This window comes from Crinia signifera, chromosome 6 (assembly GCF_055691185.1).
Source record: "Crinia signifera chromosome 6, ASM5569118v1, whole genome shotgun sequence".
Taxonomy (NCBI): domain Eukaryota; kingdom Metazoa; phylum Chordata; class Amphibia; order Anura; family Myobatrachidae; genus Crinia; species Crinia signifera.
This window is the reverse complement of record NC_139222.1, coordinates 248,161,618-248,186,632: the sequence shown is the minus strand read 5'-3', so window position 1 is coordinate 248,186,632 and position 25,015 is coordinate 248,161,618. Positions and strand designations below refer to the sequence as shown.

At 46.0% G+C, this 25,015-nt stretch overlaps 1 protein-coding gene across 7 annotated transcripts in view; it reads right to left on the bottom strand.

Moving 5' to 3' along the window:
• SH3PXD2A (SH3 and PX domains 2A) overlaps positions 1-25,015 on the bottom strand; it is a 296,381-nt gene that overhangs the window by 229,008 nt on the left and 42,358 nt on the right. For 6 of the 7 annotated variants that reach the window (XM_083149276.1, XM_083149277.1, XM_083149279.1 and 3 more), the window contains exon 2: positions 931-1,011. In XM_083149276.1, the coding sequence (XP_083005402.1) occupies positions 931-1,011 (81 nt within the window). Of the gene's footprint in view, positions 1-930; positions 1,012-3,376; positions 3,394-25,015 lie in introns of those variants that run through there. The other variant, XM_083149284.1, reaches the window with a different exon arrangement.

The following is a 25,015-nucleotide window of genomic DNA, read 5'->3' as shown; positions in this document are numbered from 1 at the left end:
CTATAAAGCCAGGCATTAGTCCGTGTTTGTAGAGGAAACAGTTAGCGATGTCTGTGGGTGTAGAGTTCTCTATCGCTCTTTAACCCCATCTCTACATTCAGGACTCCTAAGACATATTAGAGCAGACGTATTAAGCCTGGTGAAGTGATAAAGTGGAAGGTTATAATGCACCAGCCAATCAGCTCCTAACTGCCATGTTACAGGCTTGGTTTAAAAAATGATAGTCAGGAGCTGATTGACTGGTGCATTATTACCTTCCTCTTTATTTGTCTTGTAATGAGAGGGATATGGTCATTAGGTCTACACAACTAGGTCAACAAGCATTAGGTCGACACCACTAGGTTGACAGGCAGCAAGGTCGACATGGGTTTATGTCGACAGGTCACTAGGTCGACACAAGCATTTGGTCAACATGGGCTAGGTCGACAGTCAAAATGTCGACATGTGGTTTTTCACTGTTTTTCGAGCTGACGTGCCGACGGGCGGTATTTCATGCCCTACCATCCACTAGGGCATGGTGGGAGAATAAAATAGTGTGCCCGAAGCATTGTGAGCGAAGCAAGTAATGCGAGGGGATGCGGTGCACTTCACACTGTGCCATGTGTCGACATTCGGGTAAAAAAACTGTGAAAAACCCCATGTCGACCTTTTGACTGTCAACCTTGCCCATGTCGACCTAATGCTTGTGTCAATCTAATGTCCTGTCGACCTAGACCCATGTCGACCTAGACACACGTTGACCTAGACCCATGTTGACATTGCTGTCGGTCGACCTAGCGGTGTCGACCTAGTTGGTGTAGACCTAACAACCCACACCCTAATGAGAAACCCGGTAATAAACTGATAAATCAGAGCAAAACATTTCCATTTGTAATTCCACGCACAGAGGACTCACTGTCCTGCAGCATTAAACGTTACTGACAAATGTACCTGAAGGTCAAAGAATTTGCTGTATCTTCTATAGATGACCTGTGATGTGGAATCTGACCAGGTTACCTTTATGATGTACACCTGTAGGGAAACAAAGGTGGAAGTATTAGCTTCATCATACAGAGCAAACCAGGTAACAAGTGGACACCCCATTTCAGGGGATTAAACAGCTACTATATTTCACATTGTTTTTATTTAAAAGGTTGTAAACCACTAATTATTAGTTATGGTGAGGGAGAGTTACCCTAGAACAGGCATGGGGAACCTTTGGCCCTCCAGCTGTTGTTGAACTAAGTATCCCAAAATTCCCTGCTACAGTTTTGCTATTTGGACATGCTAAGACTGTAGCAGGGCATGCTGGGATGTGTAGTTCAACAACGACTGGAGGGGCAAAGTTTCCCCATCCCTGCCCAGGAACTGCAGAGCTTGTTTTTTTTTCCTTTTTACCAATAAACATGTACATGGGCTGCTTGCAGGTTATCTCAAAATGAATAGTCTACAACATAGATGTACAGATGCACTGATATTGTTTGCTAAGAGCAGGAAAGTGTTCTGCACGTTTTTTTTTTTCTCAACAGTTAACCCAGCAAGCAACACAGTTTTGCAGATAACTCCTGACTTTCAGCTATGCTCCATCTTTATGGGCGATTAACAATCAAACGCTCCTCAGTCATATCTCTACTTGCAGCTGCATGGGTGGGGTGTACCAGAGCTACAATTGGCCATTCGGGTGCCAGACGGCTCCCCGACAGTCGGGATTCGACAGTCAATACTCCGACGTCGGAATCCCGACTGCTCCCTCGTGGGGGTCCACAACCCCCATAGAGGGAGAATAAAATAGGTGCCGAGCGCAGCACGCCACCTTGCCCGCAGCGAGCCCGCATGGGGCTTCATTGCGCTCACCCTGCTGTGCAGTCGGGATTCCAAAGTCTGAGTAATGACTGTCGGAATCCCGACTGTCGGTGATTTATACCACACCCAGCCATTCATACATAAGCTATGTGTTCTAAAGCCCCGTACACACGGGGGAGATATATTGCTCAGTTTCTCCTTTTCATCAGCGACCAGAGATGGTCGCTGATTAAAGGGAACCTCTGCCGGCGGTGCCACAGAGGTAATCAGATGGTCGCAGCGATTAGAACGGGGCTGAAAACGGGAGCGCGCACCCAGCGATTTATTGCCGGGGCACACTCCCATCACTGGCAATATGGTCGCCTGCGACCATATTTCCAGCGATTTCAGCCCATATCGCCCCCGTGTGTACGGGGCTTTAGGGTGTGTCATAGAGTTGCAGGTTATATCAAGTTTAGGGACAGACTAGATGGGTCAGTTCTTATCGTCCATAAAATTCTATGGGGGGTATTCAATTAGTTCTGGAGCAAATCAAACCCTGACTATTCAATTGCCACGTTTTTATCGGTATCGAAGGCTTTTTTCCGCCAATGCCTTTTCATTTCTTTTTTTTCGGAGCGAAAAGGCATTAATGGAAATTGCCTCAAAAAGCATCAGAAACTTCTGCAGTTTCAACGGCAAAGTGAAAACCGACTAATTTGCTGATCCAGGTGTTTTCGCCAATTCCAAAGGTGAGAAATCAGATCTCCAATTCAATTGGGAGAATCCCCAAGAGCCCTGAAAAAATGGAGAAAAGTGTAGATTTTGCACCTAGGTGAAAAATCAGCACTATTTGAAAGCCCCTTACCACTTTACACAATGATTCATCTGATTTCACCAGTCTTTAGAGCTGGCTCAAATGCATGTGGATTGTCATATGGTGAATAAGTCCCTTATTGTCAATATTTCATTTAATCTTGAACAGGAAGGAATAAGAAAAAAAAGGTTTCTCTATTTTGTACAACTCTGGTCAGTTCAGTAGAAAAACTGTGGGATTGGTTTACAGTCTTCTAGGTAACAGGAAATGTTCAGGCTGCAGAGGGGTACATCCATAGTCCAAAACAGAGCAGGGGCCGTGTATACACAAATGACAATGTTGTTTGTTTCTGCAATGTATTATAAATCAGTCCCAGCTTAGCCTTACGGCTGTGGAAGGGTCAATTTAGTAGTGTATCACGGTTTGTGATGAGTCTAGAAGAAGTCATTAAATACTTTAATTCAACAACTGATGTTACCTAAACGTTGCATATGCTGCATAAAATCTTTGATCCTTTGGGGTTTAACAGTTTAGCTACAATAATAATAACAACAACAATAATAAATAATACTAATAATTGCCAGAAGGTGGGTAACGCAACAAATGAGTACAATGTATATATCTGTGTTTGTACAGGAACACACTGATCAGAGATCAGGCATTGGAGACAGACGGGCAGCTGGACCAGCACGCAGCTGCTGTAACATATGACAGGCTGAGATCATGGTGGTGGCTGTTAGCTATTTGGTGTATGTCCATCTGAAATACCGCCTGCTACTTTATTACAGGGTTGCCTACCTGACCCTTTCCTTCAGGGAGAAAATGCTCTATTCCTGGACATCCCTGGTAATGTCTGATTGCCATCACCTGTGGTGACACCTTTCTTATCAATAACCTAGCTCCCCACAGGTGATGGCAATCATACAATACCAGGGACGTCCAGGAACAGAGCATTTTCTCCCTCATGGATGAGGGTCAGGTAGGCAACCATGATTTAGGATGGCAGATGTGGATATTATATATTTACTAGTTACCAGCCCTACAAAATAATGGAACATCATCACAGTAATGTCAACGCTGGCGGCTGTGCGCGCCTAAACCGAGCAACACTTGATCAACTCCGTCTGGCGCAATCTAGTGGCCGTCAGCACAACAACACTTGAAATTCCCCCATAGACGTGAGGAGCGGTGTTTGCCTTTTATTTTATTATATACATAAAGAACCTTTGTAATCAATGAGCTTCCCGGTTTAATGCAATAGCGTGAAAGGCCTATAGAGTATATGTATGTATGTATGTATGTATGTATGTATATATATATATATATATATATATATATATATATACTGTAAACATATGTAAATCAATTTAACAGCTACAAAAGATCAACGATCAGCTAATTAAATCCAACAAGATGGTCACAGTGCAAAGGACATTCTTCAAGTAGCACGTGTGTGTGGAAGCGGATGGCCTCCATCTCCTCCCTTGTTGTGTATGTGCACAGCTGCTGCAATGACAGCACTGAATGGCTCTGCTACTGTAAGTTGTTCTAAATTTAAAGAGCTGGAGATAACTATAATTAGTCAGGGTGCAACAGTCCAGGGAGCAGTACCGCAGCATTACAGGGAACAGAGTTGTGTGATCAAGTTGTTTATACATACTCGCCTACCTGACCCTCTCCTTCAGGGAGAAAATGCTCTGTTCCTGGACTTCCCTGGTAATGTATGATTGCCATCACCTGTGGGGAGTTAGGTAAAGGCGTTTCACCACAGGTGCTGGCAATCATACATTACCAGGGAAGTCCAGGAACAGAGCATTTTCTCCCTGAAGGAGAGGGTCAGGTAGGCAAGTATGTGTTTATATCATAGTATCTTGCATGAGGTCCTGGAAAATAACAATAATATGCTTAAAAACAATCAGGTAAAGCACAAAGGGCTATGTGCAGAATGGCTGTTTTTGCAGCATGTATCTGCTGACGGCTGGGAGCACAAGCATACAAAAACATGGAGCCAAATGTAATAGGGTGAGAGTTTCAGAAAGTGAGAGATTTGGGGAGAGTTTTCCCATGTTTTTTAAAGCAGCAATCAATTACATGGCAAAATCAACCTGGTTTTGCAGTGTAATTGATTGCTGCTTTAAAAAACATGGGAAAACTCTCCCAAATCTCTCACTTTCTGAAACCCTCACCCTATTACATTTGGCCCATGGTGTCTAATCCGCTACTGCTGTGTCCAGGCTGCGTAGCCAAAGACCGACCCTTGGCTCTGATGTTCCTCGTCTTTATATAATATAATGTAAGACGTAAATAAGTGAGTTTCATTCCTGGAGGAGAGCTTCACTTGCTAACATTTGGAGTCCCGTAACCTAGAGAATCACAACTGCATTTGCATACAAATATAAGTGAGTGCTGATCAGAGACCTTGGGCCTGATTCAGGTCTGTAAGCAAGGCTGCAATTTTTGCAGATGGACAAAATCATCGCAGGTGAGGCAAATGTAACATGCAAAGAGTCTGAATCAGGCCCCTTGAGAGAACAGGTGAGCAATTTGTTATGCACCAGGCACATGCAGCAGTCACACGGCACAAGCACAGTGATTGAGGCTCAATGAAGACTTACAGCATCGTTAGAGTGATACCCCTTTTACACCAAAATCCAAGATCCAACCTGGTATTTGGAACATGGTTAAAAGCCAGGTCGGATCCAGGATTTGCACCATTTACATATCATCTCCAAGCGCTTGGACCGCCGATCACCCCACCGGGACCGCTGATCGTCGTGCTGGGGGCAAGCGCGATCCGCCCGGTCTGCGAGGTGAATGGATACACAGGCATCCATACACCTTCCCCCTGCCTCCGCTGCTGTCTGCACAGTACAGCAGACAGCAGCGTGTGCTGTGTGCACCCCCCCCCACCCAACCTCCATACTGACTGCAGGACACGCTGCAGTCCGGAGGTGGGGCTCCCCCATTGCTGTAAACGGGAGCCGGGTCGGACGTCCCTGCATACCCGTTTACACTACCCTCTACCCAGGTCCTTTCCATGTTCCACCCTGGTCAGGACCTGGGTAAAGATCCCGTATAAATGGACACGGGGTGACCGGGTCCAAGAGGGAAAAACACATTTTTTTGTGGCGGTGTAAAAGGGGTATAAGTGCCAGGTAGGGAGCAACTGTCAGGTAAAGAGGGGTCGCTACTAAAACGCAGGAGCATCGCAAGCATTTTCTAGGCATGTCTGAGCCGCCAAATGCAATATCATTAGCAGTTATACTGGTTGTACATTCTGAGCCACTATAGCTTTGCTCCCAAGTTCAATGTTGCAACCGGTGTTCCTGATGTCCTGACGGTTAAACATAAGCGGGTTCTACAGACCGTGTAATGGTTAGCATTACTGCCTCACAGCGCTGATGTCATGTATTTCATTCCCACCATGGCCCTAACTGCAGAGTTTGTATATTCTCCCCGTGTTTGCGTGGGTTTCCTCCGGGTACTCCGGTTTCCTCCCACAATCCAAAAATATACTGGTAGGCTACTTGGCTCCCAACAAATTAACCCTAGAATGTCTGTGTGTGCGTGTACAAGTAGTAGGAAATATAGATTGTAAGCTCCCCTGGGGCAGGGACTGATGTGAATGTTGAACTATCCTCTGTAAAGCGCTGCGCAATATGTGTGCGCTATAGAAAACCTGGTAATAATAACTCAGTGGACCTGAGATAGATGACTGCAGTGATTGTTTCTGTGTGCAAGACAGTGGCAGTAGCTATTATTACAGGTATATGCGTGATCACAGTAGAGGCGGCAATTGTGCCTGGGAATTTGAGCAAGAGCGGGGCACAAATTGGGTCATACAAAATGTTAACGTCAGCGCTGTACATATGTATCTGCACATGCGCATGAGCGACTACGCACATGCCCACACCCCCACTATTGGAGACAGGGCTGAATTGGCCCCTCTGTTGTATAATTATAAGGAACATACTTACTGCACCCGACATCTCCCTGAAACCTGTGCAAACCTCTGCTCCCTGCACATCTAGTGTCACCAAGTGCGCAGAATACTACACTGATATCGCCGGCTATAAACCACCACACTGCTTGCTTTACTGGTAACCACAGCTGTAACATCAGCTACAGACACCCACACGCGTACTTTGGTGTCTGGTTCTGGGCACATTTCTTCCATGCTGAGCCCACTCTCGGACACGCATGACCTCACCGGCCAAACATTTCGGAATCCATGGCTAACCTGAATTGGCTACGGATCTAAAGGCTCCAAGTTTGTCAACCTGTAAATCCAACTAATATATCATAAGCACATTTGTCACCAAGTGCAAGGACAGAGCGATTCCATTCCCATGGACCTGTATCCCTAATCCAGTAACAATGAATGGTATTATGAATGGTTGAAGGACAGCAACACAAAGTATTCATTTATTATAGGATAGCCTTGTACGAGCCTACACAACACCTGCTTCTATATATTCACTAGCCCTCCTACCTCCATGGCTGTCTGTTGTTACCCAGTTTGTTTCATCACTGTCAACATTTGTAAAGCGCAACAGAATCTGCTGCACTATGTAAGACACTGTAAATAAATAAATGACAGTCTGGTGAAGAACAACATCTTGGGAACATAAGTTTATTATATATAGTCTATAATCAGCAGGTGCCAGACCCTCCATCTACAACATAGCCCTACTCCATAGTACATCTAGGTACTGAGGCAGTGGTCCTCAACTGGGTGCTGCTGGGAACCGGCTGGGAAGCCACGGAATGTTATATGATGAAATTATATATTGTCCAGGTGAGAGGTAAAACCAGTGCTAGTGACTGGCAATCATAAAATACGTGGATAAACCAAAACACAACCCTGTGACCCATCACATAACTTACCCTATTGATAATAGGTTAGCACTGAGCTTTCCAAACCAGTCCTCCAAATATAATAGCAGGTCATGTTTTCCAGAACGCCTAGCTGGGGCATAGGTGCAGTCATTACTAACGGTCACATTTTCAAGCATGGGCTGCAATCATTCTAACCGACACATTCTTCAGATCCGCAGGTGGCCTGGAAATCATGAACTGGTGGTAGATCTATAGGACCGGTTTGGCCGCCCCTGGCTTAGCACAACTTACAGAATTTTGCTATAAAAATTTTTTGGCCTAGGGGAAACCATGATGATTCTCTAGTGCACCATGATTTATGAAAGCGTGATTACTACTATGCTAAGGTTGTTGGTTAGTGTGAGGTGTTGGTGATCTCAAATCATTTAGTCTATCTATGGATCGTCTCCACTGTATCCCGGATCAGACAGGATGATACTGTAGCACTGCTAAAATCTTAATGATGTGCTCCGCCGTCTGTACATGCAGGAGAAGCCCGCATCCTTGACAGCATACACACTAAGCAATATTATAAACAATATTGCTTAGAGGGGGCAAAATGTATAAGGCTCCGGGGTTACTCAGATGTCTGATGGTCACATAGTTGACCCTCGGATGCAGCAGCGATTCACAAAAGCCGGCAGTGCTGCTGCAAACAAAGACAAAGCAGCGGTGCAATGATCGTTCACCTGTGAGTCTGCCCTATTATAACATTCAGAATACTGTAGATTGGGATATTTACAGAATCCAAATGGCAGGACGTGGTCTGAAATGTGACAGCATCTGACAAGTGACAAAATACTTACAAATAGTGCGGATATAAAGTATAAACACTTGTTTTGTAGTAAACATTTTTGCACCCTAGGCAAAACTTCAACCTACTCCCCTTCCCGCCCCCCCCCCCCCCCCCCCCCCCCATACTGTCACCAATAACCATTTTCCAATCCCTTAAGGCATACTGCCTTACACTCTGGAATGGCAGGGAGGCTCCCAAAAATTGATCCTCCCAGCCCCCCAGGAAGGTGTGTAAGTCCACTAGAGGCCCCCAGCACCCTCCCCTTTGCCACCCACAACAGAGTACAAGGAAGAGCGGGCAGCAAAGTAGTGAAGTATGCCTCAAGAGAAAGTATGGAGGTGAGTTCTTAGAAGTTCCACAGCCGTCACCTGCATTAAGTACAACAAGCATCGTCACAGACATGCTTGATTTTTTTTTAGGCAGACTTGGTGGCGCCCCCCCCAGATCCCGGCGCCTTAGACAGCTGCCTATAGCTGCCTAGTGGTACAGCTGGCCGTGCTGGTGCAACTTGCGGGCTCTGGTGCGGAGCATTGGACCTGCTGTCAATCACATGCAATTAAGATGCTTTTCATGCAATTGATTACAGCAATCGCATGTAAATCGCGATACTGTATAAGTGACTGGTTGTGCTGTGTGCAAAGTCTCCGCTTTATCCCTTAACCAAAGCTTTATACATTTCCCCCTGAACGTCAGAGAGGCATAAAACAATGGCAAGAACTCTGACCTATCTATCTAGCAACCAATAAACGACATAGTTTCCAAAACTGTTACTATCATTAAACAGTCACGCTGCCAAGACACCACTGTAAAGTACAATTCCAAGGGTCAGAATCCCAGCCAAGCAGGATTAAAAAGTAAAACTTTTAGCCCGTTAAGTTCCCAAACAGCTTCGGATCACCTAATATCTCAGCGGAAAGCAAACCTTACAGAATCCATAGGTGTTTCATGGAAAATACAGCTATTACTGTGTCGTACATGCAGCATTTCTTGGCTTCAGGACAACAGTAAAACGTATAATAGGGTTTAATTACATCTGCAGCCAAAGAGGTTATTGATTTAATTAGTTTTAAATATTACTTTTAGTATAGAAATTTGGTATAGCTGCCAAATGAGAGGCGCAATGTGAACAGGTGGATCGGAATGACGCTAGGTGGGATACTGAGCCAAAGTATTTTAGCCTGTGAAATAACTTAGAACCCTTAAACAAGTGTTTAACCACGGGTTTGGCAATTAGACCTTTATTGCTTCCAACTTTGAAGTTAAACTTTGAAAGAAAGAAAAATGATCGGTAAAGTGCCGGGTGAACGCTGCTTTGTTCTTTCATGGTTGTCATAGCACCTGTACACACTGTGGCATGGATGTCTGACGATGGAAATCCCTGCACTCTTCCCTGCCCCTAAACGGAGGTGTCGCCGCCCCCTATCAGCCCCAAAATGGCATCAGACGGTCGATCATTGATAATGGGATGCCGGTCTACTTTGTGCACCATAGGACCTGTATGCTTACGCACATAGGCATGAGCAGCACATTTTATTTAGGGGGTGCACCGTCAAAGGTATTGCTGGTATTGCTAGTGGCAGAGAGGTGTTCATAATGGTGGGCACAGCATTAGGGGGTGCCCTAACACTCAATGTGCACATTCCTATGCATGCCCATACATATAACTGTCCCTGCCACTATGAGAATAGATGCCGTCTACTCCCATTGATTAGAGAGCTTGGGGGAGGCCCAGTACCCCCTAGGTGCCAGGCTCCACCAAATTGGTGACATCAGCGGGGCCAGACTGCCGCACTCATGCTGCCCCCTTTCTCCCTGCACACAACCATGACTACACAGGAGTACCGGTGTTGTGACAACCAGGACTACACATCCCAGCATGCTTTGTCCCAGTTTTACCATTTGGCCATGCCGAAACTGTTGCAGGGCATGTTGGGATGTGTAGTTGAACAACAGCTACAGGGCCGCTTATTGCCCAGCCTGCTAATAGCTAGGCACAGTAGACGTGGTAGGGAACTAGTATTACAGAGTAGACATTCCCCAATAACATGCTCGTTTCCAATAGCTTCCGCCAAACTGCACTTTAAAGTAATCATTTATAAGTGTTACGCAGAACATGATGCTTGAATCCCTGTGTTATAAAAAGATATCTGACCCATGCGGCATCTCTGTGCCTCTGTCTAATCACAGGGATCTCGCTCTTGGAACGTTCTCTGCAGACCTCCCAGAGCAAAGCTAATAATAGGAGCTTGGAAATGTCAGCTGTAAGGAAGCCGCCTTCACTGTACCACAGTAAATGATACCTCAAAGCTATCAGACGTGTATTTGTGTAGAAACTGAAAGGGACCTTCGCCTGAGATTAGAGACGATTCATTAAGATGAAAAGCAAAGCAAAAAACTGGAGAGAAAATGTTCTGGATGCAAAACAATATCCACTGAAACTTTACAGAACTCCAGGTAACCTTTTGTTCGGTTTATTTTTTAAATTAGATTACCCGCACACCTCTGCATTTATACCCACGGCTTTCCCACATGGTCACTGTCTGTAGCTAAGCATCACACACTTGAAAACCTTGACTGAATAAAGTGTAAATGTATTGATAAAGCTGGTTGGACTCCTGCCATGGTTTAGCAAGAAGACATTCAAACAACTTTATCGATACAATTGCAAAAAGTGCAAAAATCACAACCTGAACATCTGAAGCGCTTTGCTGTGCGTGATCACATTGTTATGTAGGTCACTAGTCATGGCATAGTGATCCTCATCAAACAATTTTCAGTAAAATTCTTGTAAACTTTTATATGAACATATTTATATCAACCTGTGGACACCTACACGTGGTTATTATCACTCTAGTGCAGGCATGTCCAAATGATGGCCCTCCAGCTGTTCTGAAACTACATGTCCCATCATGCCTTACCACAGTTTTGCTATTAGGGAATACTGAAACTATGGCAAGGCATGCTGGGATGTGTAGTTTCACAACAGCTGGAGGGCCACAGTTTGGACATGCCTGCTCTAGTGAATATAGCTGTGATTAAACTAACATGTCGATTTTATAACACCGGACTGTACAAAAAAATTAAAAATGGTCATTTAGATGCAGCTATTCGTTGTCATTCTTTTACTATGGTCTAAAAGGACACTGGCAAATGATAAGCAATGTATGTTGCTACAAAGTTGCTTCATCAGACATGGCGATACTCAGCCATTCTCTATGTGTTTGCCGGCAGGCGCTCCTGCGTCAGAATAAAGTACAGTATTCCTGAAATAAACTGCTTTGGAGGTGCTGAGTGATACTGTACACGGGTTTCTGTTCCTCACGCCATCCCTGTCAAGTGTGCAACGTGTGATTATCTTTTTCCTCTCATAATGAGCTGATAAGATGAGAATCCATCTCTTACCAGGAATACAGACCGCAGACAGGCCAAAGCACTTTCGTGCATTTAGTAATCTTGGAGAGACTTCTAAAATCACATATGTAGTCACACATAGGGCGGTATTCAATTCGAGTTTCAGTCGAGCGGAGCGAAATAAGCCTGGGATTACGAAAGTCGTAATCCCAGGTCTATTTCGCTCCGCTCGACTGAAACTCGACACGCGGAATTCAATGTTCTGTCTGTCGAGTGTAGGAATGTGGGTGTGTCGGTGAAAACGGCTGCGGGTTGTCGAAAAACGGTCGTGAATTCCACAATCCGTGGCCGTTTCCGATAAAACTGTTTTGTTGGAATCCACCTTCAAAGCTGTCGGAAACAGCAGCATTAAATAGGTGGCCTCCGCTGTTGCCCCGGGTCATGTCTCCCATAAAGCCATGCTGACATAATGAACACATACCCACTATCTATTTTTTAGAATATTTCCTTACAGTAGGACAAGAAGCACTGCAGCACTACGTAAACAGAGCTGGAGAAATTCGGAACTTCCATTATGCATGTATGTAAATAAACAGTGAGTCCGCTTCCTTTACACCAACAGCTGTAGCTGTGAGGAAGGAAGAGGAGTTCAGTATCCCAGCAGCTCAGACAGAAACTATGAGCCAATGATGGGAGCAATCTGCTCCGAGAGTGACCTATAGACGACCGGTGCAGTGTCATAACACAGTTTGCAAGAATGCATGTAATCCAAGGTGAATCCTGCAAATTGTCAGCAACATAAAGGATCTGGATATATATAGAACATCTGCAGCCCCGATCTCCCCAGCGCAATCGCAACCAAATGAAAAATAAAGTACCAGTCAATCAGATCCTGAGGGTGAGATTTAATAGGATGAGAGATTCAGAAAGTGAGAGATTTGGGGCGGGATGTTGTAAAATTCGCCGCCCCCCTTCGCTGGACATCGCATTATTAATAACGGCATATGTTGTAACATATGCGGTTATTAACGCAAGGGACAGCTCTTGCGATAAGAGCTGTCCCTTGCGATGCGGTGCCGGCACTGGACTTCCGGGACTGTGACCCGGGAGTCCATCTGCGCATGCGCAGAGTGACGGCGCCGGCCGCAGGGCATGCTGGGAGGGATCCGTGACGGATCCCTCAAAAAGCGCTGCGGTAAGAAGCCCATAGGCTTCTGCAGGGAATCGCTAGCTTTTGCTGACGATTCCCTCCGCAGCGCTGTCTCTGCGGAGGGACAGTACAGCATACAGAAATGCGGTAAAGAATCTCCCCCTTGGTGAGAAATCTCCAGTTTTTTTAAAGTGGCAATCATTTACACTGCAAGATTTAACTGATTTAGCAGTGTAAATGATTGCCGCTTTAAAAAAACCCTGGAGATTTCTTACCAAATCTCCCACTTTCTGAATCTCTCATCCTATTAAATCTCACCCTGACTGTCATGTTGCAGGCTGTGTTGCAAAATGACGGATAGAAGCTGATTGGGTGGCAGTTTACCTCCAAGGCTTAATATTTCTTCCCCAAAATGTCATCAAATTCAGTAGCAAGGTAAAGAAGCAGCAGTAACATGTCACATGTACAGTTATTCCACCAAAAGCAGACACACCGCGATTTCCCAGCTGCTACGGGCCTACACAGCACAACAAGTCCTGCACTGCAGCCTGACAAGTAGAATCTTGCTCTAGCTAAGATGAAAGCCAGTGAGAATAAAATCCCCTCTCATTGATCGCATAATAAAAACGTTATTTGTACAAATCTTGCGCCACATAACGCAATAAACTAAACATAAAATAAACTGGAAAAGCAATATTTTACAAAATATCACTGTATTGCAGTCAGTGCCATTAGGAGTTTCTATAAAGAACGGTAGATATAATATCACACAGTGAACAAGCCCTGGACCTTCCCGGAGTTACTGAGGGATGTGTGATATTCATCTCTACTGCTCTGGAAGACTCATTAGGCGGCAGGAGAGAGAAACGCTTGGCCAGACCCTGCTAACAAGCACATTACCATGGAAATGGGAAATATTGGAAAGTATATGGTGTAAAGGTGTTCCATAGTGCCATAAGCAATGCAGAAAGAATGCGTGTACATAACCTATTAAAGACGAGGCTTCCATTAATTACATTTGGCGCTAGAATCAGCTGCCACAGGGGCAGCACAGATGCCAAACACCTAATCCGCTTGTCAGGTACTCAGTTTAAATCATCTTAATACAATGGAATCACCCTCTGAAGAAGAGCTTGTAAATGATTTATTATATTTGGGCGGTCCGACCTTTTATAATGCTTATTAATATGTGACATGTAATGCCATTACCAGTTAGCAGTTACATGCCACCAGTGCTGACAAGGTTACTGGAAATCAGGGGTGAGAGGTGGCAGAGAGGGAGGAGTAGGGGGAGAGATTTGAGTGGAATGACAAATCACAAGCCACAGTCTCCTATTGGTCCTCGCACTCACAGACTGCCCCTCCATGCATGTGTAAAGGAAACAAGACGTGTGCTGACTTACATAGGGGATTATAGAGGAGAAATTATTGACAACGGGTGTGCATCGTTAAGTCAACCACAGAAAGGTCGACATGCAGTAGGGCGACACACTCAAAAGGTCAACATGGCGTTAAGTTGACAAGGTCATTAGGTCACTACGCTTGGCACACTATTTTATTCTCCCTCCAAGCCCTAGAGGATGGTAGGGCATAAAATACCGCACATGTCGGCAAAAAAAGCACAGATGCATGACGTTTACAACTATACTGTCAACTACCCGACGTTGGCATTTTGGTGTCAAGCTATGTCTTGCCGACATTATGAGTGTCGACGAGACCACTACATGCCACTGGAAGGCATGAGGACAACAGACAGCGCACACTGAGGATGACCACAGCTTGGTCATGGCCAGCATCATGGCCAGCACTGCCTCAGGTGCCTGCGTCAGAGCAAAGCCTAAGCAAACTCTTTATCCCATAGGTTAACACTGCTAGAACATTGGCACACAAACATCAATGGCCTTCCACTATCAATGGATTCCCTCACTGTACATCAACCACATAACATCGATGTTTGCTATAAGCATTGATAGAAACCCTTTCCCATGACTTTACAAGGGTTTGGCACAATCCATCCGCTCATTATCAATAGAACTCTTCCTTTGGATGATCCATGGTTAGCTGGGCTCAACCCCCAGAATTATAGTATAGCAACCCAGATATTCCTGCGCTCGTCTAGGGTGTGGGAAGAACAGTCTGCCATGTGGGTGGCTGCACCGTTCCGGAGAATTGTTTGGAGCAGCAGCAACTTGTGTTCCTCATCACTGACTTTACTGTCTCCTATGGATGAGGAGTGGGTGAATGGCCTGTGTGATACAGAGCTGCATTATGTAGGGTGCTGGACTGGTGATATTATGTGTCCCCCGAGACATAATGTATGTAGAGATCAGCTGATTAAATCAGTTGTGACAGGGAGGGGGAGGCGGGAAGGCCCAGGAGGAATGCTGGGTACGGCCTGTAGACAACTCTTGTGTGCAACACATGTAGCATGCAATGGACAGAAATAGCAATGCCTTGTAAATCTTATCACCTGGCAAATATACAACATAGGCAACATTTTCTATTAAATGTTTTAGATGTCTAGAAAATGCTATTTTAGTAGGTTTATGGGTTTTCTTTGTACGTTTTAAAAACTAGTGTGTAAGCTGTCCAATAGTCTGTTGTCCAATAGTCTGTTGTCCAATAATCTGTTGTCCAATAATCGAATTTGCAGCCTTGCGAGTCCTACCACACTCTAACAACCATTCGCAGGCCCAAGGCATCCACTCACATCTTTCGATGGTCACCGATCATCGAAAGATGTGGAAGGTGCACACATATGTAAGGTTGCTCTGAGCACCCTTACATATGCGTGCACACTGGGAAGGAAAAGGGCGGGCAGCTGACATCTGGTGATGTCATCTGCCCGCACCCGCATCATGGACTCATTAGCATAACTCCCATACTAATGGGGCCGCCCGCCGCCCCTCTCCGCCCCCGGTACGCTCTCCTGGGCGCACGCACCCAGCGTATGCACATGTGTAGAAATGTGCACAGTGCAACCATTGGACCCCAGGCGGACTCAGGCAATCTGCAAACGGTGCACAATTGTCGGATGGCGCACACTAGAATATAATGGGAAGGATATCGATCAGCAGCCCCTTTCTGAATGAAATTGTTCATGATATCCTCTAGTGCAGTGGTCTCCAACCTTTTTTGGGGCGGGAGCTACTAGCAACAAAATAAACCGCCCGAAGAGCTACTAAAATAAAAAAAATCTGCATAATAACCAAAAAATGCCCTTTACACATCATGCCACACACCGCAATGCCCCAGACACAAAATGCCACACACCGCAATGTCCAATATGTTGCATACATACCTCCCAACACTGGAAGTAGAGGAGAAGGGACATCTGCGCATGCCGAAGGCACGTGCCCAAAAGTAAAGGGGTTCACCTACTACCTTGGTACTCCTGCGAGGCTACATCCCCATTTGTTTTTTTTGCTGTGGGGGCATGGCCAGAGCTCTAAGAACTGTAGCCTATTTTTTGGGGGGTAAGCAAACATAGATTTGGGCACCCCTCACTGTGGTTATTGTGGGTCAGGGGGAAGTATTAATTGGCCAACTAACAAAAAGCAAAATAGATATATTGTAGAAAAGACAATCCTGAAACAGGGACAGTGCACGCCGAAGGTCTGTGTCAAAAATTTAGGACATGGCTTTGTGGGGAAGGGGCATGACCACATAATAGTACCGTTTTACATTACACCACACAATAGTTCCACTTATACACACTGCACCAGCTAGACCCACTTGGACACACTGTGCTAGGATTACGCACACCATTATGCCACACTGTTATGCCCATTACACAACATGCCACACACCATAATGCCCAGTACATATTATGCCAGAACAATATATCCAGTGATCAGGGGACTTCATAAAGGGAGGGGACTAATAACTACATACCTAGGGATGAGGGGCTTAGAATAGGAAGAGGACATGGATCCTGGGTCCGTCATTCTAACTAGAGACGCCGAGGAAGTAACATCTCAGCGCATCCAGAGCAGAGATGTTACTTCCTCGGCGTCTGTATTCAGAATGATTTCTGGCCAATCAGGAGCCGACTTTCTCGGCTCCTGATTGGCCGAGAAATCATTCTGTTCAGAGACGGCGAGGAGGAAACATCTCAGCGCCGGGCAAAGTCCTGCAAGCCGGGTACCAGTCTGGAGCAGCGCTGTCACCGGAGGTCGCCGCCGGGGAGCAGGTGAGTTGGATTTGCCTCCTTAGGTACCCCTGGGGACTACCACGGATCCCGGACCCCGGATTCTGCAGCCCAGGAGCCCCGGAACCCCAGGACCAGCCCCGGAACCAGGACCAAGGCCCCGGAACCGGACTCTTCTGCCCTGGAGCCCCGGAGGACGGACCCATGATCCAGGGACCGACCTACGGGCTCAAGGTAGGTAAGTATCAGTGTGTGTGTGTTTTGTGTGTATTAAAGTTTTATTTTACAGGGTGTCAGTGTGATTTTGTGCACTATTTTTTTCACTGCAGAACTACAAGTGCCAGCGGGCCCTTTAATGCCCCGCATGCTGGGACTTGTGGTTCCCCAAGTCCCAGCATGCGGGGTAGGCTTGCTCGGACTTATAGTTCGCCAGTGTAAAACAATAGTTTTCATTCCTTTTTTTTACACAAGTCATCAGCCCGATGCCCACCGGCCAGGGGCATCGGGGACAACCCCGGACTATCAGCATGGGCTGGTAAGTCCTGGAGGGGGGGGACCCCTTCATTGGGGGGGTCCCCACTTCCCCAGGACCCCTGCCCATGCTGACCAGCCAGGGGGTTAATGCTTTGGCCGCGGGAGCTTATATAATAAGTTTCCCCCGGCTGTGGCATTACCCTGCTGGCTGGTTGTGTCCGGTGCTGGTTCTTAAAATACGGGGGACCCCTAGTCATTTTGTCCCCCGTATTTTGGGAACCAGCGCCGGACCTTGAGCCTGGTGCTGGTTTTATAAAATCCAGGGAACCCCAACTTGATTGTTCCTTTGATTTTATGATACCAGCACCGGCTTTTTGAGCCCGGGGCTGGTAATGCTTAGGGGGGGGAGCGCACGCCGTTTTTTTTTCTTTTTTTTTTTTACAACACAGCGCACAGTACTGAAAATGTGACGATTTTCATGACTGAAAATCGCACATTTTCAGGACTAAAAAAGCGCCCGAAATCGCACCATATCGCACTTTTTTGCCGCAAATTCGCATCTCATTACATATGCGAATTTGCGGCAAAAAATGCGATTTGGAAAGGTGCGATTTTGTGCGATATGGTGCGATTTTTGGACTAGTCCAAAAATCGCACCCTATTACATATCGGCCATAGAATACCTATGCATCCATAATTTACAGGGAGAACACTAGTAGAGGGCTCCATAAAGTACAAGTATATTCAGTGATGCGAGTGATCTGTACTTAAATTCTGCATTAAACACATTATGCTCTGTACAGAGAGAAAAAAATGTTCAGTACAGAAGCTGTTTGGCATGCATGTATGTGGACATGCCAGTGGTGTGTGGGGCACAGAGGGAAGTCAGTTGCTGTGAGTGTGGCACACAGGGATTCAGGTATGCCCAGAATTATGTCTGGTACATAGGGATGCCCAGTGTTGAGTGGGTGACACACAAGGATGCCCCGTGGTGGGTGGGTGGCTGGCACACAGAGGCTTGAGGATGCCCAGAGGTGGGTGGCTGGCACATGGGGATGTGAGGATACCCTGTGGTGGGGGGCACACAAGGATGGGAGAAGGCCCCCGTGGTGGGTGGGTGGCATTATGGGATCAGAGGATGCCTCATGGTGGGTGGCACACAGGGATGTGGAGGATGCCCTGTGGTGGGTAGGTGGCACACAGGGATGGGAGGACGCATCTTGTGGGGATGAAGGGATCAGTTGCACCACTGTATGTAACACATAACAATGGTGGTGGGCTTGCTCACCCTGGGTGTACTTGATGCTGCCATTCTCCCAGCGAGATACATATCCCGGAACACTGTTCAGCCCGGACCTCCGCCTGCAGTAGATGTCCCGAATGGCGGCGGCTCCTCCACGGACACTACATAGGCAGCAGCAGAGCATACCGTCTCCTAACCCTCCGGCGGCAAGTCTCCCTCTCATTGGGACATGTAGATACCTAAGTGAGTCACTTTACAGCAGGAGGTCACTTTCTTGCGACGTTGACCTCCTGCCACCAAGCAAGATCCGCTACGCGGCGGCGGAGCAGCAGGAGGTCACTTTCTTGCGGCTTTGACCTCCTGCCGCCGAGCGACAAACACAATCACGTCAAATGTCAGACGAGCTACCAAAAATCACCGGGCGAGCTACCTGTCGCTCGCGAGCGACGGGTTGGCGATCCCTGCTCTAGTGTGTATGGGGCTTAAGAGACAATTTAAAGGACAAGGGGCAACAGACCAGCAATGCTTGAACTAGATGGACATGAGTCTTTATTCAGCCTAAAATACTATGTACCTATGTAACTTTGTATTCCATTGGGCAGAAGTTATATACAATGTAAATATCAGGCGGTTCTAATAATATTTTTTGTGAAATTCTTAAGATTTCACTTTCTATATTTACAGTACAGGTTATATAATAAAGTGCTCATTTAAGCGCGTGTTTAGTTGTGTTGCTGTCCACATAGTTTCCACTACACGGCCAACACAATAAAGACTTAACAGATGACCATGTAGTCATTCTTCTGCAGAAGTCAGTCCAGGCTGCTTCATAGAGCTGTGCTGCCAAGTTAATAGAAAACCTGGAACCAAATAGAAGAGACCTGCACAGAGCTCTGCTGCCTAGAACGCTTCCATATTGCCAATTCTTCTCTGGCACACACATTTAGGTAGAACGTATCTGGCAAACATTAATAATGACACTCCTTGTTGTTTGTGCCATATATGCTGGCCTGGCAAATAAACGTTTGCCAAATCTATAAAATGCAAACGTTCTCTCTACAACTGCTCGCCATCAGTAAATATATTATTGTGTTAAAATATTAGCAACTGGTATACGACCAGGAAAACTGGGATGTCTAATTTTCCATCAGCAATATGCCCAAGTTTATTTTATCTGCAGTGAATACAAGTAAATGGAACAAGACGTATCCATAATAGTGATACAGCAACACAAGCTCTTGAGAGCAAGTGTAGATCTTAAGGGGTGTACACATGCTTCAATCCCGGCGGCCGTTGATACCGATTCAATATCTTGATCGCTGCTGGGAGCTGCCGGTTTGCAGGAATCGAAAAGGAGGGAGGGCAGCGGGACGATGGCACATGGGGGGGGGGGGGTGTCAATGCAGCAGCAGTACACTCCTTTTTTTTTAATGAGGACAAGAGAAGGTGTTGCCTTAGCAACCAAGTTTTATCAAATGTATCCGAAAAAGATAGCTACAGGCTATCCCCTTTTCCTCTTTAGATGGCTTGATAATCCCCCCTGGCCACTGAATTAAAAGAACAAAGAAGTTCACACATTCAGGGTAAAAGTATACACAGAGCGCCAGGTCATATCGCTCACATACTGTATACTAGGGTAAAAATCATACCTCCCAACATGACCCATTCCAGGAGGGACAAAATGCTCTGTTCCTGGACTGCCAGTGGCAGTTGCAGATTTGCAGGGCTGCAGCACAGTCCAAAATTCAGATAGGGGAGCCCCACCAACTGCCACCCCAAACACCACAGTCCGAGACTCACTGTGTGACTCCCTTATTTGAACTTTGGACAATGGTGCAGTCCCACCTCTGCAACTGCCACTGGCAAGGAAGTCCAGGAGCAGAGCATTTTGTCCCTCCCGGAATGGGTCATGTTGGGAGGTATGAAAAACTTCAAGGGCCATACCTGGAGGAAATCTGTCATAATGTGCAGGACCACTACAAAATTTGGCTGTGGGGGTGAGGTCACACCCTTCCCTTGCCCTCTGCATAAATAGTGGGAGTGTGGTGGTAATGTCTGCCTTGGCTATCACTCAAAAGTAAGGAGATGCTCATTGTAACCAATTGGCGAGGGGACGCGGAATACATGTTAAGTAATCCGTGTCCGCTCGCCACGCTTCGGGAGCGTGTTCCGCGTCCCCTCGCCACGCTTCGGGCTCGGTGGCTCGCTGCGATCGCCACACTTTCTATTCTCAACTCCACGCCGACGTGGATAGTGGGGGTATGAAAAGGTCGGAGGACGTGTACCGCCGCCCCTCGCGGGCTCGCCACGCTTCGGGTTGATGTTGATCTTGGGGTGGCGCTAACAATTAGGGGGGCCATTTCACACTTCAGGGTGGGTATTTGGGGTCTGTGGGCCATTTAACATTGTTCCCTATGTGAAATCGGGTCAATTGGGCCATTTAACATTGTTCCCTATGTAAAATCGCGGTAATCGCGTCGGTCGCATCGCATGCGATTGTTTTGGCCGCATGCGATGCGACCGACACGATTTTTTTCCTTGCGATGCCTAAGATCAAAATCGTGGGATAGAGAGAGAGAGAGATAGGGGCTGATTGGTTGGTATTTTACTTCTCTTCAGGGTTTGATATATCTATCTTCCCCCATGTTCTGAAACGTTCCATCATACAGTATGCAGATAAAAGCCATTTTCCTCGCATGCCAAATTATCTTCCCTTGTGAACGGCTAATGGGATATCTACAAATATTTGTGAAGGGATTATTTTCTCTCTTTAAATAAAGCAGCTTGTGTTTTCGGTTTAGTGGTCCCTTAAGTAACTGTGAAGTGCTGAATACTGTTCTTCCACTGACGTATGAATATGAAAAATCACTTCTAGAGAACATGAATTATTCATGGGTATGTTGGTGTACAGCGATCCACAGAGCAAGCTTTGTTGCGGATTTCTTGCTAGAATGCATAGAATGATGTACACGCAGGGTCAGGGAATATAGATCTTGTTAATAAATGGGTGTTGCAGACAGTAAGCCATGTAGAGGTACAGTATCTGGGATTTATACTCCGAGATGTACTAAGCCTTGAAAAGTGATAAAATGGAGAGTGACAAACCACCAACCAATCAGCTCCGACCTGTCATTTTTCAAACCCAGCCTCTGACATGGCAGTTACGAGCTGATTGGCTGGCTGTTTATCACTCTCCCTTTTATCACTTTTCAAACTTAGTACATCTGGCACACTAGCTGTATATGCGCCTGTGTCAGCATCGGCATAGCCGCAGTAGCTTTAGTGAGATTGGGCACTGATGCTTGGTAATAAGGTCTCAATCATACTTAAGTTTCCAATTCATCTCAGAGGTGTTTGATGGGGTTGAGGTTGGTGCTCTTACACCCCATACACAGCACATTACTTCACACTGTGTACAGGGGCATTGTCATACTGAAACAGGAAACAGCATTCCCAAACTGTTGCCACAAAGATGGCAGCACACCGCTCTAGTCAGTGTATGTTACAGCATTAAGATTTCTTTTTCACTGGAACTAAGGAGCCTAAGATTTCTTTTTTACTGGAACACATGATCAAATACAGCTTTAGACCATTATTCTACCACACTCTACAGTGTAATGTTCCAGTGGCATTTGTCACACCCTGATTCATCCGACAGCCAAATGGTGAAGTGTACATTGTTACTGTAGAGATTATGTTTCCAATGCCCCAGACTCCAATGGCGATGTGATTCACACCACTCCAACTGATCTCTGGTGTTGCACTTGGTGATCTGAGGTTACTGTACAGAGAGGGAAGAGGTCCCTGTCTGTGGGGAATCGCTGTGTTGGTCTCAAGAGAAAGCCCATAATAACACTTTGCTGTTGCCCATGGATGTTCCCACTTTACCATAGCAGCACTTACATTTGCCTGTGGAATCTCTAGATGGGGAGACATTGACAAAGTGACTTAATGGAAAGCTGGCATCCTATCACAGTGTAACGCAGAACGTCACTCATCTCTTCAGATGACTCATTCTGCTGCTAATGTTGGACTATGGAGGATGCATGGCTGTATGCTTGATTTTATGAACTGGTCAGCAATGGGCGTCCATATAGTTTTTGTCCATATGGTGTATTTTATCCCATATACTGATACTGATGGAGGAACCTTACACACCATTACTCATTTAGAACATAGTTAAGCTTCTTTATGTAGTACCATCTGCAAGCATACATCAATCAGTGAGAACCCTACGTCCAGGCTGCTTAGTTCCACCTTGTGATCCAAAGGTTCCCAGACAGGCACCAGCAAATACTATCAAACAAACTTCAGATAAAAATAAATAAATCCGCCGTCCTGTGGTTTATCAAAGCAATACAAACGCTGGAAAATGTGCTTTTTCACATGTCCCCCCTTCCCCCGGTCCGCATAACACTCATTCATGCTCTATAGAGGAGCCCCCGGGGATCTGCGCTGTTCCTATATGTGTATGTTCTCAGGCTCTCACTGGCAGGAAGCAGAACGGACCCATGTGCAGACGGTATAAGCAGATTACTGTAATAAGCTGATAACCATTATTAAATAACAGTGTCTGTAGTAGAGAAGTGCTGTAACCCACAGCAACCAGACACCTGCCTCCCCTATTCTAACCTGCGCTGGACTCGTCAAAGAAAGAATCAGATTGGATTTAAAGGTCGAAAAACACAAATTATGTCCCCAGTAAAATGTAGATACTATTATTAATTTATATGGCAACAAAAAGGCTTCTGCAGCGCCTAACAAAGTAATATATATATATATATATATATATATATATATATATATTAATACTTATGATCTACTTGAGGATGTTATGTAAAAAGATACTGCAATGCTTACCACTGTGCATTACTGTCCTGGCTTTAGTGATGTAGATAGTAAAAATCGCCTAGGTTAGCCAGATTTGCACAGTGTTTCCCCTGCGGGCGATAGCGACGCGCGGCCCCACTAAGGAGGTTATTCTGATCGGTGCGGCCAAACGTGCGTACGTTCCATATTAACGTACGCTCTCCGTACGCGGCCGTTGAGGTTAAGTCCACCCACAAATCAGCCGCATACGTACGGCCAGAAACAACGTCGAAGGGGAGTGGCGTACAATTGAGCGTACGCTAACGTACACGGACGGACCAGCCCTTAGACTCCGACAACTGGCGTACAACAGAGCGTACACCACCGTTTACGGACGTCTCTCGTCCGTCTTCCCACCGCCTTCTTGTGGAAATCTGAGCGTACGCCAGCTTGCACGGACGGGTCGCTATTGTTTTCAATGGAAAACTCAGCTTATGTCACGGCTCGTGAGAGTGAGCGTACGTCCGTGTACGCTGGCATACCCTTCACATGTATGGACCTGCAAATCTTGCCTTTCAACTATAATTCAGACAATTAATTAATTAATTATTCTAATTGTTATTCAATTATTGTTTTCTATTAACTCAATTGAAGATTGTGTGCAAAATAGTGGGCATGGGCTTAAAACATTGCTGAAACATCCTTTGTAGGTGTTAGATGTGGTTTATGTTATTGTATCATAAATACAAAACCTATGTTTGTATTAGAGTGAACACGTTGACACATGTCGACTTGTGTAGATTGAGTGTGCTACTGTGTAAAGTCTATGAAAGCACGTAGTGAATGTGTATAACTGTTTAAGAAATACCTACCTTAGCATATATAAGCAGGTCTTAAAAAGATTCTTACCTTAAATTAAACAAACCTTTAAATGTCGAGAAGTATAGAAAGATAAGCTTCCAATGTGTTTGAGTGCTGTGTGTGGCTTGCAGGTAGTGAAATCATGGTTTGGACTTAATAGACTGCAGCATTGCTTATTACATTCAGGTGTATGTGTTTGAGTAGTAATCAGCGTAAATTAGCAAACCCAGGCGCACGCTGGCATTTGGTATCTGTAGGGGTGGTCTGAGGTGGCGGTTGGCGGCCGCCTGTTTTGTGTCCGAAATGAACGGTGCTTTAGCCGATCGTGCGGTAGTAGCACCGTTCATTTTTGGTGCACACCCCCGTGTACGCCCATATTTACGCCCATTTTCCCTCATTATTTCGGCCGCTCCCCTCATCACGCCCCTATGCCGCCCCCAATGCCCGTACTCTCGCGTACAGGTTTTTTCGCCCGGAGAGACCCGTCCGTAAGCGTTGTGGAGTGTTCGCGCCTGCGCATTGGCGATGGTACGCATGCGCAGATCATTAAAAACCCCGGAACGTACGCGTACGGGCCGGCCGTACCAACCAGAATAAGGCCCTAAGTCAGTAAAGAGACTGTGCAGGCAAAGCAATTTTGACTAGATCACAGACCATCATAGAGAACATGGACAATATTGCCAGTGCTTATAGTCAAAATCGCCAGTGCATATAGGGCCTTATTT